Source organism: Canis lupus, chromosome 13, assembly GCF_048164855.1.
Source record: "Canis lupus baileyi chromosome 13, mCanLup2.hap1, whole genome shotgun sequence".
NCBI classification, from domain to species: domain Eukaryota; kingdom Metazoa; phylum Chordata; class Mammalia; order Carnivora; family Canidae; genus Canis; species Canis lupus.
In genome coordinates, this window is record NC_132850.1 from 41,125,804 (window position 1) to 41,145,080 (window position 19,277).

A 19,277-nucleotide genomic window follows, 5' to 3' on the forward strand; every position below is an offset into this window, starting at 1 on the left:
TTCTGACTCTTGATTTCCATTCAGGTCATGATCTCAGGGTCATGAGATGGAGCTTCACATCAGGCTCTGTACTCAGTGGGGAGTCTGCTTTAGATTCTCTCTCTCCCTCTCTTTCTCTTCCCTCCTCCATCTACCTCCTAGGCTTGTGTGTATTCTCTCTCTCTCTTTCTTCCCCTAAATAAATAAGCAAGTAAATAAATCTTAAAAAAAAATAAGACCTCTATCTTTTCTACTTAGCAACCCTAACACAGATGTTGGCCAGTGGAAAGTATTCAACTAATCATAGTTAAATCAATGATATGAATGAACTTATAAGGAAAATAAAAGAATCCTTATTTTTGGCTAGATATTTTGATGGTTGTCATTGTTCTGAGTCAGAGAACATTTACCTATTACAATAGACACATATTTTAGTAGAATAAAAAAAGACCTTGGGCTGTTATTGTGTATATTGGAGAAATAGGAACATACAGGTAAATTGTACTGTATGGATTTTTCAAGTGTTTTATTTTTACAGCAGTAACACCTGTATAACCTGTTGAGAATTCTAGAGATACAAGAAGATATACAGAAAAGTCTCCTTCCTGCCTTTGTTCCCCAGTTACCAATTTCTTCAAGGCAATCAGGGCTGCAGTTTTATACCTTTTAAAAGACAAATGGTGGGGGTCCCTGGGTGGCTCAGTGGTTTAGCGCTTGCCTTTGGCCCACAGCATGATCCTGGAGTCCCAGCATCGAGTCCCACATCGGGCTCCCTGCATGGAGCCTGCTTCTCCCTTTGCCTATGTCTCTGCCTCTCTCTCTCTCTCTCTCTCTCTGTTCTCATGAATGAATAAATAAAATCTTAAAAAAAATAAATAAAAGACAAATGGTACCATATGCTAAACATTTGTTTTACTCAGATTTTTTTTTTTAACTGACTGTTATGTTTTGGTAAACATCTGATGTAAATGACTACATAAGGACCTTCTCTTTTATCTCTCTTACGACTTCAAAGTAATGTACTTTATGAATGTATCCCAATCCATTCATTTACTATAGTACCTTATTGATAGATATTTAGGTTCCTATTTCAAGCTGTATCTATGAGCATCTATTATTGATGCTCAAGTAATACTCCTTACTCCAAATTCCTTGTACATGTTATTTGGGATGTACGTTTGTATATGCAGGGAAATTTTTAGAGTTACACTTGCTAGATTATTGGGTACAATAATTGCAATAATCTTATAATATTGGCAAACTGCCAAAAATAGGTATCATCTTAATTGTCCTGTCAATTATCTCATAAATCTCCAGTGGTACCTTGAATATCTAGGACCTGTGGCTCTGACCATTAAGCACATGGTCTTTTCTTAATACATAGAGTTGGTGGAAATGAATTGGAAGTATCTGAGGGCAGTTGGAACTTGAGCTACCTGAGAGTTACCAGTAAGGCTGAGTTTTTAGAATGTTTGTGTTTATAGACTAAATATTTAATAATTTAAGGGTACTTGATTAAATACTGTTAATAAAGATAATTCTCAACATGTTTTCATCAGTTTCAACACTATTCTGTCACTGATTCTTGGAGAGGGGACTGTGTGTGTGTGTGTGTGTGTGTGTGTGTGTGTGGTGTGTGTGATTAAAGGAAGGAATTTGGAAATGGTAGTAAATAATAGCAAACACAACAGTTGACTGAGACAGTTTATTTTTTATTTATTTATTTATTTATTTTCAGAAATGAGACAGTTTAAAGATTGACCTAGATGGGCATGGTTCTTCTTCCCTGCACAGGTACCATCTTACCCACTAAAGAGAATCATTCTTTTATTCTTTCTATTTTGATAAGAGATCATGATTATGGACAACACTTTCTGGTAGAATTTTCCATAGTACTGGTGCCAGGCTCAATATCACTTTTTTTGTTTTTCTGTTTTGGAATTATTGATTTTTGCCTTAGGTGATTTTTCTCTCATTACAAATGATAGTCTATTATTCCTTATATCTAAATCATAGGCATCAATTTTATCTGAAATACCCAATAGAATGATTAATATTCACTGTAGCTCATAATTAAACTGCCGAACTTGAATCACAAGCACTATATTTTTGCATTTTATTGTCTTTTTAAATAAGATCCATTTGTTCTGTTTTTTTCTGATCACTAATACAATTTTAGGAAATACAGAAATATATTTTAAAAAGGGAATAAAAAATTAAATAAAAAGGGAATAAAATCTTAATCTTGTAATATAAATACAGAAGCTATTGATATTTGGTCTATTTCCTTTGACATTTTTGATGATACAGGTATTTTCAAGTAATCAGAAGTTTATTCTGTAACCTGTGTGGCCATCCTGCATTTTTCAACTACCATAATATTTTAATATACATTTCCCAGGTTGTTAATGCCCCATTGAAATAATTTAAAGAATTTAATAGTCCATGTTATGTATACAACATAATTTATTTAACCATTCTTTTATTGTGGGATATATGTTTCCAGTTTTCAGCTTTTATAAAATACACTGCAGTGACATTATCTTTGAATGTTGGTCTGCATATATAATTACCCTAGATATATACCTCAAAGTCTCAACACTGGATCATAGGGTATAAATATTTTTTAAACTTTTGATACAAACTACCAAAATGCTTCCAGCAAGACTCTACTAATTTACAGCTCTGTCATCAATTTATGAGATTGCCCATATCGCTATGGTCTTTCAACATTGTTATTTTTTTAAAGCCATGAAAATTAAATCTTCTTGGTTAAACTTTTTATTAATGAAATAGAGTATTTTAGAAATCTGTTTCTCGTTTCCTCATCCTTTTTATTAAATATATATATCCCTACATGTTCTTTGTATTTCTGTCTTTAGGAGATTTAATACTTCACAAATCTTTAATGCTGTTTCCATGTGTACTATATGTCTATGGTCACAGATATTTTTTTCAGAGAATTCTAGTTTGCTTGCATTTTAATTTTCTTGAATTAGGCAAGTTCAGGAAATTTTCGTTTAGATCAAATGTATTGATGTTTTTCATTGTGAGTCTTTCCTAGCTTTTGTATTTAGAAATCCTTTCCACACCCATGATGCAGACAGAAATTTACCTATATTTTCTCCTATATATTTTTTATAATTTCAGAGCAGCCTGGCATGTGGGATGAATGGCAACAGGTCTAGTGTGGCTGAGGAAGGTGGAGGGTAAGGTCAGAAAACGTAGGAGGTGGGTGAGGAAGTGTTCCTCCTTCCATTTCTTACTTTCTTATTATTATCTAGTTTTTCCTCCTTTCTGGGTTAAATTTGCTAGCTTATAGTTTATCAGAAAATTGTCCATTTATGTTTCTACATTTTTCAGTACTCAGCTGCTTAATTTTCTCTCAAAAATTTTATACATCTGTATCTACCATGTATACCCTTTTACTCTTGAAATTTCTGTTTTATTGCTTATAAACTTGCTAAAATCCATTTGCAACATTAATTAGTGAAAATAGTATATTTAAAAAATAACTTTCCTATCCTTTTTAAAAAAAAATTCATCTGTAAGTACCAGTTAGGTTGCATTCAGATATATGTGATAAACCTTACTGTGAAGGTTCAACCTAATGGGGCTTAATTTTTCTCACATTGAAGAAAGCCAGTAGGAAGGTAAATCAAGGCTAGCTCAGAAGCCTCTAGGAAGGCATCGAGGATATAGGCCTCTTCTACTCTATTAAGCATGTATGTGGCTATCCTGTTCACAAAATTGTCCTCTGAAAATGAAGTACTAATTCCAGACAAGAGAAATAAGAGGAAGGATAGAGGGCAGCTAAGATGTTCCTTTTTCATTAGGAAACAAGTTATTTTCCAGCACTTCCAGTAATAAGCATCTGATTACTTCATGGCCCAAAGTGGGTCGCATAACTGCTCTTATCTTCAGGGGAGTCTCTAGGATCAAGTGTTTTGAACTGGGTACGTTGCTGCTTTGAGTACAATCTACATATTCTTAGTGAAGAAAGAGAACTAACAGTGTTTGCCGCAACAGACAGCCTGTAGTAGAAGCAGTACAGATGAGTCTCAAAAGAAAAATATACATGGTCTAGTCAATATATATGTAAAAATGATAAAATCTATAAAATTCCAAAAATACAGGCTAAAAACTGTTATTACTCTGGCTCATTCAGTTGAGAAATTAAATAAAAGTGATAATACTCAAAATTAGCATGCATAAAGTGAAATGGTATTCCTTTAGGAAGTATAACTTGGTATAACCTTTCTGGAAGCAATTTAATAATACATGTGCTGTGTGTGTAAGAGTATCTTATTGAGAGTTTGTTTTGCATTTCCCTGATGACTAATGAAGTTGAATACCTTTCAGAGGTTTCGTGACCATTTGAATTTCCTCTTTGGTGAGTTGCCTGTTCAAGTCTCTTGCCCATTTTTCTACTTAATTATTTTTTCTTACTAATATGAAGTTCTTTGTATTTTCTGGATACAAGCCATTTGTCTGGGATATGTGTTGAAAACATCTGCTCCCAGTCTGTAGCTTGATTTTTCAAAGCTTTCCTAATAATGTCTTTTATAAACAGAATTGCTTAATTTCAGTGTTATCTAATATATCAATCTTTTTCTTTGATGTTAGTACATCATACGTCCTATTGAGGAAATTTTTCCTTACTCCAAATTCATAGAGATATTTTCTTATAAGGTGTTCTGGAAACTTTATTGTTTTTACCCTCATACTTAGATCTAAACATGCTTATTTAAAAGATTTCCTTTCTTAGTCATTATCGTTGCTATAATTTATATACTTTTATTTGCAAGCAAGAGCAATGAGCTCTTGCTTCTGCTGCATTGTCTGTTTATCAATTAATGCAGTGATATTACTCTTTCTTTAGTTTTAAAGTGACTTTTGCTATCCAACATTTGGCAAATTCATCTATTTTTTTCCCTGTTCATTTGAAACCTATAAAGTCCTTCACTTATCTTTACTGTAGAAATTAGTATATTTCCTTGACCTATTAAAGTCTACCATTAATTGAGGTACACAGAAGTGTTTCTTATGTATAGTGACTGAAGGCTACAGATAGTGTTTCTATCCCAAGCAACATAAGATTCTTATTTATCTTTTTCAAGAAGGTCTTCTATTATGTCTTTTGGATTTACATATCAATTCTAGCATAAGCTTGTCATGTAAAACCTGTTAGGATCTTGACTAAGATTGCTTTGGAGCAATATTTGGAGACCAATTTGGAGGAGAAATGATATTTTAAACATATTGAAACTTTTCATATGTGAACACAGTATATGTAGCTCTTTATTAATTTAAGTCTACTTAGTTTTCTTAGTCTTGTTCTCTATACATAATAAGGCATAGCATTTTTAGATTTAGTCTTAGATATTTGTTATTTTGATGCTCAAACAATGATATTTTCTTTAATCTTCTCTTTATTGCTGGTATTAGAGATACAATTAATGTTTAAATTACTGACATTATATTGAGCAACACTGCTAAATGTATTTGTAGATTCTCTTGGGTTTTCAATGGATATAATCATATCATCTATAAATAATGATAGTCATGTTTGTTTCTTTTCAAACCTTTTAATTTTCTTGTTTTACTGTCCTGGCTAATTTCATCTATTCATTGTTGAACTGGTGATAGCATACATACATACCTTGTACTCTATCTCAAAGAAAAACTTTCAGTAATTCACCATTCAGTATGTTGTTTTTTGCAAATTAATCATCAGATTGAGAAATTTCCCATTTTCCCCTAGTATACATATGATTTCTCTCCTTTATTCTGTTGACTTTTAAATTTTTTATTTTAAAAAATTTCAAACTTAAAGGTTACAAGGATAGTGCCATGTATTTCTTAATACTCTGTATTTAGATTCTCTTATTGTTAACATTTTTCTGCATTTATTTTATTAGTTTATTCATATTTTTATTCTAACTATTCCTAAACCATTTGGGAATCAGATGCAGTTATTTGACACTATAGTCCTAAATATCTTCTAAAAACAAGGATATCTTTTTATAAGCTACTGTACAATGATCAATTTCAAGAAATATAACATTGGTTTGATTCTATTATCTAATGTGCAGTCCATAGTCAAATTAACCTAATTGTCCCAATAATGTCCTTTACAGCAAAGTTTTTCCTCACTGGGCATAGGCATTGTATTTAGTTGTCTTATCTCTTTAGTTTCCTTTAATCTGGAACCTCAACTTTCCTTTGTCTTCACTTATACTCTGTGCTTTCTAGTTTTCTTTTCTCTATTTTTTTTTCTTCCTTTTGGTGTGGACATTTAAAAAATTTTTGTTTTTTTTCTTTCAAATCTTCAAGTCTATAGTCTTTTCCTTACCTTTACCTTATATATAAATTATAGTATTTTTCCTTGACTTATTATTATAGTCTAGTGTTAATAATAGCATCCATAGATGTCTAACATGTATATTAGTCAAGGGCTGAAGATAATATTCCTGTCCTCTTTCCCAATAGCACAAGGATCTAAATACTGCTTAACCATCTTCCCACACTTTTATGTAGTACTTTGGTTTAGTATTTTACTTACACCTACTTTCTAGTCCTCTCCATATTGACCATTATTTCTTGTTATTTTGTTTAAAGATTTATTCATTTATTCATTTATTCAGAGAGAAGAGAGATAGAATGAGGCAGAGACACAGGCAGAGGGAGAAGCAGGCCCCAGGCAGGGAGCCCGACATGGGACTTGATTCCGGGTCTCCAGGATCACACCCCAGGCTGCAGGCGGCACTAAACTGCTGTTATTTTTATAGTCAGTAATTTAATGTAGATTTACCAACACAGTAACCAGCTTATTTGCTTATTAGTGCTTTTTGCTTTTCACTTATTCCTTCTGGATTCTACTTTGTTCTTAATAAGGAGCATCTTTGGTTGTATGCCTGGTAAAACCTTTCTTGTTTTCTTGAAAATGTCTCTTTTACTTCATTCATGAATAATAGTGTTGCTGTGTATAGAATTCTAAAATGAGTTACTGGGTGTTATTCTGTATGTTGGCAAATGGAACACCAATAAAAAATAAATTTATTATTAAAAAAATAAATAAAATGAGTTATTTTTCCTCAATTCTTAGAAGATAATTTTTAAAGTTCTTGGAAGGTATTTTTTGACTGCTTCCTGTATCTATTCTAGCTAATGAGAAATCTGTCAGTCTACTTATGGTTTCTTTGTGGGCAGTTGTCTTTATTTGTTTTAGCTATTTCCCCTTTTCTTTGAAGGAGTGCAGTTTTAAGTTGTGGTAGCTGTGGTCAGGTTAAGAAGTATTAGAGACCCATGGTGTCTTTCAGTTCTGAACATTTTTCAATCACTGTTTTGAATTTTCTCCCCTGCTACTGTCTTCTTTCATTTTGAAACCTGTGTATATACAGGGTCGACTATTCTATGCTTCATGCTTTCTTACTGGATCTTGTATATTTTTCCATTTCATTTCCTTGTGCTGTATTCTGCATGATTTCCCCAGTTTTATCTTCTAGTTTATTAACTCTCAAGTTGGCTTCCTTTTGGTTCTTTTTAAACAACTTTATGTTCTCATAGAACTATGTCCTTGTCCTTTTCATTAATATGATATAGTAAAATATTGTCTCTTTAGAAGTTTTCTATTTCTTTAGTTCCTAAGGCACACATTATTATTCTTTATATACTTAATCTTCTTCATCATGTTCCATTTCCTCATGTGGTTTATAGCTTTCTCTTGTGAATTGACTTTCTGCAGGAGTTTTGATTGTTGTAGTTGTTTATGTGTGCATTGGTGGAGGGGGGTTCTATATATGTCTTGGCTCCTACATGGTTCCTTTCAGAAACATTTTATGTTTGCCTCTAACTGACCTGTATCTTGAACTGTTTCTATCTCAATTTTCAACTCAGGAGTCTCACTCCATGCAAATATGAATTTGGATTCTATACCTATGCATGAGTAAATCTAGGGTTGGATTTCTCATAGGTGGCTTTTCTTTTTTCCTTCTCATGGCATTGTTCAATCAGCAAGATTCCTTACTACTTTCTTGAGTTAGTGGGCAGAGTTTATCTCCTGCCTTCTTTTCATGGACTGGATGACATCTTGCTTTCCTGGGATTTAAGGAGACTTAATACTAGCTCTTAACTCATGTGGTTCCAAGCCCATTTCTTTTGCCTCTTCATACACTCTATGACCCAAGTTCCTAGGTTCTTATGTCTTAATCTGAAACCCATTTGGACCAAAGTGTATCAATTTCTGCTTTTTTTAAAAAAAGTTTATTTATTCATGAGAGACACCCAGAGAGAGGCAAAGACACAGGCAGAAGGAGAAGCAGGCTCCCTGCGGGGAGCTTGATGTGGGACTCGATCCCAGGACCCCGGGATCATGACCTGAGCTGAAGGCAGATGCTCAACCACTAAGCCACTCAGGTGTCCCCAGTTTCTGCTTTCTTATTAGGAATTGAGTTTCTTATTTGTTTTTGTAGCTGAAGTATTCCATTTCTTATTTTCAATCTTGGCTCTGATCACTTTGTGATTTCTGTATGTTAGTAATGTCATCTTGGTTCAGCATGTTCTTTCTTCTCCTTTATTTCTGTCTTTATCTTCATTAACTTCTACTTTCTCTCCTTAAGCTTTTTATTATTATCTTTATTTACTAAAACAACTTTATGTTAACATTGGAGGAAATTTATTAAAAAAGAAAACTTCCCCATAATCCCATAATTGGAACAGAATGATCTATTTGTAGTCTCTGGATATTCTTCAAATCTTTATACATAGGATTTTGTAGTTACAACTATGCGGCATATTTAATTTTGTATTCTCTCGTTTACACTTTTCCCCACATTTCTAAGTAATCCTCAGATCACGACTTTTTAAAAAAGATTTTATTTATTTATTCATGAGAGACACACACAGAGAGGTAGAGACACAGGTAGAGGGAGGAGCAGACTCCATGCAGGGAGGCTGCCGCGGGACTTGATCCTGGTTCTCCAGAATCACACCCCAGGCTGAAGGCGGTGCTAAACCGCTGAGCCACCAGGGCTGCCCAGATTACCACTTTTAATCGCTTTATGATAGTTTCTTGAATTGATGTACTCTGTCATGCTTAAAGTTTCCTGTTTTCAGTTTTACATTATTTTAAATAATTTTTTCCAGAATATATATTTTTTTTGCATATGTAGCTTTTACGTTATTTTCTATGGCTAAAATCTCAGGAAGGAAGATGTTCAATTAAAAATTCTGGTTCAGGCATTGCCAATTTGTCCTTTGAGTGGATTTTTCTCATTTTACAGTAACATTAGGAATACATTTTCACAGCAACCAAAAGCATTTATTTAACACCTACTGTGTGGGCAGCTCTGTGCATTTTGAATACCATAGTGATGAATAAGATTTACTTCATGTTTCAAGTAACTTATAGTGAAGTCAAGGATGTAGCTTGCTACATTTTATAATATTAGGGCAAAAGGAACAAATGCTGTAGTCAAATCTAATCAAGGAAGAAATTTCACAGAAGAGCTTGTATTTCAGCCATAGGTAGAGGATAGAGTGGGATCTCCCTGGGAAAGGAGAAGCTGGACAATGTTCCATGCTGAGAAAACTTAATGGGCAAAGCCAGGGGCATGGAAAATTCTACAGTGCATTTAGAGAACATTGAAATTGATCGTGTGGCTGGACCAGTGGGTGAGGGAAAGGAGCAGGTGGCAGATGAAATTGAAGAAGGTTGTTGGATTGTAGATCTTGAGTACTTTTTTGCTAAATGGTTTTGAATATAATCAGCCAGAGTTTTCATTTTTACCTCATTGCAAATGCTGGGTTTAGAAAAGCACACGTTGTAGCATCATGGTAACTTATGGTCGGCAGAGGACTTAGCCCGTTCTCTATTTTATAAATGAGAGAAGTGATTGCTATAGAATTTAAGAAACTTTTTCAGGTTTACACTGATAATGTTGAGGTATATCTGAGGGTAAACTAGTTCCCTTTTTCAGGAAATATTTGTTGAACATCTCTTCATGGCTCCATACTGAGCACTGCTTCTGAAGAGAAGAAGATGAATGAAGTATATGGCCAGCGACAAGTCATAGCTGGTCAGGGAAAATAGAAAAATCAATAATTGTAAAACAGAGTGGAGACAATGATAGAGATGGGTAGAGGGTATTGGGAAAACACAGAAGAGGGGCAGCTATTTTAGCTTGGCAAGGTGGATGGGAGAGAAATTGTGGAAGGTGAGGTTTATATTGTATCATAAAGAGTAGGTAGGAAGAAGTTTGCCAGTCATATGAAGACAGTGGTGAAGGAAAGGTGTTGCAGTATGAATAAAGGCATGAAGTAGGAAGAAGCAAGGTGGTATGGGACCCAAAGCCATTTCATATTGTAGGAGAATCAATTGTGAGGCAGACAGTATCAAGATCTAAAGCAGAAACTAAATGGCTAGATTGTGTTTGCTGTGGTAAACAGTATGAGCTTTATCTTTTAGGATAGCAGAGGATCTTAAAATATTTAAGAGGGAAACTTGGCAGGCCTCTCTGAATGATTGGAGGTAGGGGTGAGGCTGAGGGAGAGAAGAGCAGAATATGATTCTCACGTGGATTTAGGTTTCTTCTCTAGTTAGTTGGGTTCATCAAGATTTAAGGTGGTGGTGCTTTTGTTTCAGGAGAAGCAGTGCAGTGTGGTAGCTATGGCCATGGAGCAGATTTTACTGGGCATATGGAAGCTCAAGTGTTTTTGAAATGATTGAGGGGACATCCAGGTACATTTGAAGGTCTCTGCCAGGGGTCGCGGACATCATCACGTTTTTAAAAACCCTTCTTTATTGCTAAGAAGTTTGCAGGCATAATAAATCATTATAAGTTACAGGAAACCTTCTTAAATGGGCAATTTCAAATGTACAACAGGCAAGGCCGAACCAGAAGTTCTTAAGGGTAGAGAAGCTCCTCATTAGAGAATGACAATACTAGATGATAATAATAGTTACTAACATTTGTGGGGCACTCATTATCTTCCACGTGTGGTACTAATGCTTTACATTTGTGATTTTATTTAATCTTCACTATAGCTCTTAATTGAGGAAATGAGGGCACAGTGAATGTAATTACTTGCCCAGGGTCACTAATTAATGAGTACACTGTGGGATACCAACTCTAAGCCCCTCACTCATAAACTCCAGGCCATTCTGCCTCCCTATGAAGCTTATATGCAATGGGTGTGGTGCCACATCTAGATTTTCAGGATTCAGCTGTCAAAATGATGGCATCATTGAATCACCCATGTGAAGTAAGAGGTTGAGGGCTTTAAGTCAGCTGTTTGAGAAGTGGTAGATGGGGATGAAAGAAATTAGATGGTCTCTGAAGCTCTCTGAGTTTATAACAGAACTATAACCTCCTTAAACCAAATTATGAAATGTTACTACTTCTCTTATGAAAGATTTTTCTTACTTAAATAGGTCAATGCAAGAAGATGAAATGAAACAGATTAAATATTAAAGGCCTCCATTGGGAATCAAACCATTAGAACCAGCAAAGAAAATTAAATGTAACCATTCCTTAATTTCTTGCCAGGGACATATGTATGAAAACATAAATTCTATCATCAGAAGTAGAAGAATTTGAAATCGAGGATTTCATGGGTTGGGAAGAGCAGATTTTTTTTTTAATTACGCCTATGAAAACCATATACATAATTTATATTTGCTAAAATAAAACTATAAACCTCATACTAGATATAGAAAACAGACATTTTTTATATTTATATGGTGGATTATGTAATTAATTTCTGCTTATCGTTCCTTGCTTCTTAGAAACTTTATACTCCTTCATAATTCAAAGAAGATCCCTTTTAATTTCCTCTGTTTACATTAACTGGCATGTAAAAAAGTCTTTTGTCTTATTTGAAATGGAGAACCAGGCACAGAAAATAATCAATGCATGTGTGACTTAACTTCCTCTTTTCTTACAGATATGAAGTGGAGTATCGGGATTTGGGGTCTATTTTCCCTTAGCTTCCTGTTTCTTGCCAATAATTTCATCGCAAAAAACACTTCTCTGCTGCCATCTGCCCTGCTTCCTTTCTCTATTTTCCACCCTCGTTTCCTCATTTTCTAATTACTCCCAACAGCAGTGACTCAAACATGTATTAGAAGCAAGATTCACACAGTTGCCAAATAGGAGTAGGAATTTCACAAAAGGAGTCATTGTGCATCTGGATTTTCATCTCCTAAAGAAAAAGAGCAAGGACCCTTAAGGAAAGTCAAGACTTAAGGCACAAAGTAACATAATAAACATGTTCAGGAATAGCACTTTCCTATATTTCCACTTCCGTTACATCTTTAAGATAGACTTCCTCCAGGCTGTTCACAATTAATTGATTCCTTCCCGCTTTGGGATACAATATCATACAGTTGCTCTTCCCTGATCAACTGAATTCAGATATGGCCATATGACTTGTCAGAGCCAGCGAAATGCGAGTAGTAGTGAAAGATGTCACGTCTGAGCAGAAGATTCAAGAATCAGTGCATACTTTAATGTATTCTAATTTTTGACAGTAGCTGCTCTCAACTGGAGTCTCTGAGTGATGATATGAACAGTCCCCTCGCTGACTCACAGCAGGGCATGTAACCTGAGCAAGAAATAAATATTTGTTGTTTTAAGTCCGAGATTTTTGGGGTTGTTTGTTTCTGTGGCAAAACGTAATCCATCCTGATTAATACCATAAACTCTTCTAGCATCTTAGGCCCATAAAAAATGTGTAATAGATACAAATCTCATAATACCAGATGAAAGGTATTATGATTTGCAGACTTGAAAAATCAACGTAGTTTTAGAGTATTAACTCTGAGGACACACTTTTTCTGCATCTCTCTAGTAGTGCCTAACCTAATGCACTATAGTGTTGTGTTTATAGATCTGCCATGGTTCTAGAGGCTCCTTAAGGGCAAGATGATGTCTCATTCTTTCTTAACCCTGGGCACCTAGCACTATGTGTGATGTTTAGTGGGCACTAGATGATGATAGATTAATGAAAAGGACCAAAAAATTTGCCTAGCACATAATAGTTGATCAATAACTATTTGGTTTTAAATATCTCAATGTTTGTGGTTGCACAAAGTGCATTCACCTCCTTGGTGGTAGCTTCTTGGCTAATTTTCCAGGCATAAAGGAACAGTTTAATGTTGTATTTTCCATGCCACCAGGGCCTTTAAAAAGCTTTATTTAAAGTTAAGTACCATTAGTACAACTGTGGTGGGAGGGATGATGTATTTTCATATAAACTTGTTTGCAGCAGGTGCTGAGCTTGCATCTTGACCATCTTTCCACTGGGCATGATAATTAGGAAGAAATCCTGATGCTAAAGCTTGGCTAGTGCATAGTTATTGATTCAAAGTTTATTATTTCACTAGGGATTGTGAAGAATTTTACTTGGTTTAAAAAGTGCTTAATACATGTTACTCTGAATATTGAGGAATTATCAATGTGGCTACTTTGTGTGCTTGCCTTGGTCCAGTGGAAGCTGTGCTTCAATCCCTCTTCTCCTCTCACCATCCCCATTTTATTTCTTTCTTCCTGAAAAGGATTTCAGGCATCTGGGAGAACATGCATACACCAAGCTGTTGTGATCACGTTCCTACTTGCCTACTTCCATTCTCTCCCTCCTCCCTAAATTTAAATTCCCTAAATGCGACACACTTCCTCATGTTTGTCTTTTGTCTAAGTACATCCTCAAGTGCCCAAAAAGCCAATCCCTGGGTTTATTCATTTATTCTCAAATATTTATTAAGAGCCTACTCTACACAAGCCTTTGCTCTAAGCCTCGTGAAGATAGCTTTTGGAGAACTTAAATTCTATTGGAAGAAACCGATGACTAACAAGTAAATATATAGTATTCCAGGTGGTGATAATAAAGAGGATAAGTGGGATCATGAATGTGGGAGTGGGGCAGGGCAGTGATGCTAATTTTTGCAGGGAAAGGAAAGCCTGATAGATATGGTTGATATGGTGCTTATTAGATGCCTTAAGGAAGTGAGAAGGAAAGCCATGAGCACAGGGATGAAGAGGAACTGAAAAATTCACAGTAAAGAGAAATGGCAAATACAAAGGCTCTGAGGCAGAAGCATGCTTGAGGGATTCAAAGAAGAAGAAGGAATCCTTGCCCGAGTCAGAGGGGTAGGCTAGGGGTGGGTTGCACAAACCACATAGGGCTTTTTTTTTCCTTTTTTTTTTTTAAATTTAATCAATGTGTTTAGATCTTTGTTCTGAATGAAGTGGGAAGCTGTTGTGTGTTTTTTTGGGCAGAGGTGTGTCTTAATAGGATCTGACTAATGTGATGAGAATAGATTGTCAGGTGGGTAGAACAGGGAATGGGTGACCAGTTAGGGATCTTTTAGACTTATTTAGACATGAGATAAAGGCACTGACTTTCAATACTCAGTTGAAGTGTTGGCTTTTCTGAGAAGCTCTCCTCATTCTCCTAGGCTGAGTTGGGCCCACTTCCAAGCTCCCATAATAAACTTATTTTTGAAATGAAAGTGTGTACTTGAGTTGGCTTAAGTCTGAAGGTCAGTTATAGAATTGAGAGTTCTCTGAGCTCATTGCCAATTAGAATACTAAGTTTAAAGATTATATATATATATATATATATATATATATATATATATATATATATGGCATGTTATTAAACTTCACAGTCACTGCCAGAATTATTTAGAACTTCAGGGGGAAGAATATTTTGATATTTTTTTAAAATAAATGTTTATTTATTTATGATAGTCACACACACAGAGAGAGAGAGGGAGAGGCAGAGACACAGGCAGAGGGAGAAGCAGGCTCCATGCACCGGGAGCCCGATGTGGGATTCGATCCCGGGTCTTCAGGATCGCGCCCTGGGCCAAAGGCAGGTGCCAAACCGCTGTGCCACCCAGGGATCCCTATTTTGATATGGTTTAAAAAGACATGAAGAGAAATCTCACAGAGGAAGACATAGACATGGCCAACACGCACATGAGAAAATGCTCTACATCACTTGCCATCAGGGAAATACAAATCAAAACCACAATGAGATACCACCTCACACCAGTGAGAATGGGGAAAATTAACAAGGCAGGAAACCACAAATGTTGGAGAGGATGTGGAGAAAAGGGAACCCTCTTACACTGTTGGTGGGAATGTGAACTGGTGCAACCACTCTGGAAAACTGTGTGGAGGTTCCTCAAAGAGTTAAAAATAGACCTGCCCTATGACCCAGCAATTGCACTGTTGGGGATTTACCCCAAAGATACAGATGCAATGAAACACCAGGACACCTGCACCCTGATGTTTATAACAGCAATGTCCTCAATAGCCAAACTGTGGAAGAAGCCTCGGTGTCCATCGAAAGATGAATGGATAAAGAAGATGTGGTTTATGTATACAATGGAATATTTCTCAGCCATTAGAAATGACAAATACCCACCATTTGTTTCGACGTGGATGGAACTGGAGGGTATTATGCTGAGTGAAAGGAGTCAATTGGAGAAGGACAAACATTATATGTTCTCATTTATTTGGGGAATATAAATAATAGTGAAAGGGAATAGAAGGGAAGGGAGAAGAAATGGGTGGGAAATATCAGAAAGGGAGACAGAACATAAAGACCCCTAACTCTGGAAAATGAACTAGGGGTGGTGGAAGGGGAGGAGGGCAGGGGGTGGGGGTGAATGTGTGACTTGCACTGAGGGGGGCACTTGATGGGTTGAGCACTGGGTGTTATTCTGTATGTTGGCAAATTGAACACCAATAAAAAATAAATTTATTATTAAAAAATTACTAGTGAAAAAAATTACTAGTGAATGGTGATAATAAAAATCAGACTAACTCATAATGGGTTCTATTATTGTTTTTAAATTCTTTATAATCTACCCTTTTAATGCCTGCACCCAGGGCGGACTAATCCCACCACGTCCTTGGTTTGTCACTGACAGTAAGAACTTTGTCTCTTGTAGGTGACAGAGCACCCAACTTGAAGTGCTTTGAGCAAAAGAGAAATTCAAAGGAATATCTAGCTTCAGGCACGATTTGATCCAGGGATTCAGTTTTCCTCTAGATCATTGTCTTTCTCAGGTGGGCTGTCTACTCTTAGCTGCAAGGTGGCTGACAGTGGCTCCAGCCCTGTGGATACCTTGCTCTGGTTCACTGTGGCAAAAGTCCCAAAATATCACTCCAATACCATTGTATGTTCATTTTTGAATCAATCACAATGGCCAAGGGGATATGATATTCTAACTGGCCAGACAGGCCTGGGTCTCTTTCTCCCTTGTCACTATGGCTTCCTCTTCCGTTAGGGTTAGCTTTCTCAGTGGGAATCCCCTTTTCAACCTCCCTCCCTCTCTCTCTCTCTCTCTGTCTCACACACACACATCCCCCTTTCATAATAAGCTCTGCTTTTTGCCTCAAGGACTTTATTTGAGCTGATCTCATCGTATTTCTTGTGTGTACAGAAAAACAAAATAATGCCTCACAAAAGCTGCATTTTGTTTTACCCTGTTGGTGCTATATAAATCTGGGTCTCAGCATGAAACAGATGGAACACTCAAATTAGGATAATTTGAGAAGAATGTAATAAAGGGACCATTTGCAAAGGTGTGGGCAGGATGTAAGAAAACCACAAGGACAGTACTGCACTCTGGGGCTAGTAATTGTAGCTCTATTTACCTCCCTCCCCAGGCCTGAGGGGGTAGAGGTGGATGGAGGCCTCTGGTAAACTTGTGCAGGGAGGGTATACAGCCAGTTGTTGCTGAAAATGAAGATGCATTATTGGAGTCTGCTTAAGTCTAGAGGCCAACCCTAAAATTGACCTCCAGATGGCAGCAATGAACATAGGGGCATTGATACCCTGACATCACTCCCCTTTAGCTCTCCTGTCTTCTACTGCTGGCTCCCACTGGCAGAACCCAACCAGAAGCCACAGAGCAGAAAAGCTCCCAAGTCAGCCTCTCAGGGCATAAGACAGGATGGAGAGGGTAGAGAGAAGATCCAGAGGGACAGTGGGTAATACTCTCTACTGCTTTTGCTTCTCAGTATAGGCATTTATCTTTTGTGTAAGTGTAATGTCCTTGTTGCCTTCACAGGGGTCTCAGGAAGTCCCATCAGCTGTGACTCATTGTTGAATAATGTCACTTTGGTGACGCTTGTTCCTCAAACCAGGAGCAAGGAACAATGCAAAGCACAGCTGCTGTAGTGCTAGATCCTGTTGCATGAGTTGTCTTTCCTCATCCTCACTCAGTGTGCTCCTTACTTCCTCCAGCTTCGCAGCTAGATAGGGCACGATGAGGGTGAACCAAACCTTTATTCCTGCAGAATCTTGGTTCTGGCCGTCCCTTCTTTGTTGGGTTGCTTCCATGTTCCCTGGTTCCATGGAGGAGTATAGTCCTCCATGTTGCATTAGCCCAGTTTCTCCCCCTGGTAATTGGGTTTAGTCAGCGAGTCCTTCTCTTGCCTGCTTAGTCATATGGCCAACCCAAATGACCCAAAGCAACCTCAGCTTCCAACTCAGTGCAACTCTGGCTGTGTTTTCTGATTAGAAGCATGTCACCAAGTACTAAGGCACTAAGACTTCCCAGGTCAGGTGGCCAAGTTCATGGGGATGAAAAGCAAAAATTCTATAAGTGGGTTGTTAGGTGTTAGGGTGAGAGTGAGTCTCTACCTCTCCTCCTTCTATATTTTGGTGGAGAAGGAGATAAATTATATAAAATGCTCTTTATGGGGGAAAAATTGTAAGATCAGTAAATGCATGGACAAGAGTGCAATGCTGCACTTCTTTTGTCTCAAAATACATTCCTTGGACACAGGCAGTGTTGGATAAGATAATGGAGCAAATGAATAAGGCATCTGGCAAGTCCATGAGTAGTGGTGTTGGCAGGATGCTCTAGAGAATGACAGGACAGAGACATCTGATGCTACAGTATAGGTATACTGTTTTCCCCAGTAACTGAAGGCAAATTAATTCTGATTTTCTTTACTATGGGGATGGAAGGAAATAGCATTTGCCTGGTTAGTAGCTGCATACCATATGCCACAGTCTGTTGATTTCTACAATAAAAATACTGCTGCTGGAGCTGCAGTTGTGATTGGCAAAGCCAGTTGGTTCAGTTTGTGATTGTCTCCCAATAGTCTCTACAAACCATCTGGCCTTTTCTGAGTTAAATAAAGATAAGATGGGAATCACCACCCTTTAATTCTTCTAATCTTGGGTAGTAGCAACAATCTCTGCAATTCTCCTAAGGTGTGGCAATGATTTTAGCTTATTCTATTGGGTAGGGGTAGTTCTAGGAGCATCCATGTGACCCTCACTCAACAAATAGTGAGCCATTGTGGGGGTTTTGCTGATTGATAGATATCTATTTCCACGATATATTCTAGGACTGGGGAAGTAGCCCTGGGATAAGTCTCTAGTGCCAGTGGACCTACTGTGAGGCAGACTCAAGCCAAGGCTCTTATCCCCTATCTCTGCAAGCTTCCCTCCTTTGAATGGTGCACCAAAGCAGTATTTCAGGGAGCAGTGTAAATTCAGATCCAGTACCTAGTCAGTGGAAGTTCTGAATGTTTTCCTTTTCTCGTGCATAGTCACCCTAGCAACAGCCACAGGATCCTCTGTGAAAGACTTGAGGGATGCCTATGGCAGCATTGTAGGGTCATCCTCAGGAGAACTCAGCTTTTCAACAGAGGGAGAGGCTGAGTTAGTGAAACTTAGTGAGAGGCTTAGAAATCCCTACTGCGTTAGATTTTGGCCCATCAGACCAAGAATATTTCCTCTAATATGTGTCAAGTAGGATTTTTATAGGTCAACCTATTTTTATTTCATTTCTTGGAATCTTGACCTTGTGGATCAAGGCTCTGATTACCTCTCATTCCTGTGGTTAGTTGCACCTACCTTGTCACTGACAGTCAAGTACCACCAGCTGGCTTCTACCATTCATGGATCCCTTTATCTCCATTGAGATCAAAGAACTTGATTTTATTTCAGCATCCTCCCTGCCACATACCATCCTCACCTGCAGGGGACAGCCACCACAAGCTTTTCAAGGGTGCCTCCCTCCCCGGTCTCTGTGAAGTGTGGGAGTTCTGGTTGTGGTGATTGCTCATAATGAAGCCGCTTCAGCATCCCAGCTCTCTAAGGCTTTAGACTCTTTCTGCTCCAGTAGGAGTCAGCTCACTCAACTTCTGTGTGGGGTTAGATGGTAAATATTTTATCAAGACACAAAATTCATTAACTATTTTTGCCAAAGACTGAAATGGTTCTTGTTGTTGTTTGTATGTTTATTCTTTTTAACATCAAAA

At 37.1% G+C, this 19,277-nt stretch overlaps 1 protein-coding gene across 10 annotated transcripts in view; it reads left to right on the forward strand.

The window, feature by feature from the left end:
* The window catches only part of ANO4 (anoctamin 4), a 403,411-nt gene that overhangs the window by 120,601 nt on the left and 263,533 nt on the right, over window positions 1-19,277 (forward strand). Inside the window, exons 2-3 of one of the 10 annotated variants that reach the window (XM_072773293.1) lie at window positions 1,718-1,773; window positions 3,130-3,210. The exons of 8 other annotated variants lie outside the window; for them this stretch is intronic. Coding sequence is in view for 1 of the 2 variants with exons in the window: in XM_072773289.1 (XP_072629390.1) it covers window positions 1,746-1,773 (28 nt within the window). In the remaining variant the exon portion in view is untranslated. The remainder of the gene's footprint in view (window positions 1-1,717; window positions 1,774-3,129; window positions 3,211-19,277) is intronic. One more of the 10 variants, XM_072773289.1, reaches the window with a different exon arrangement.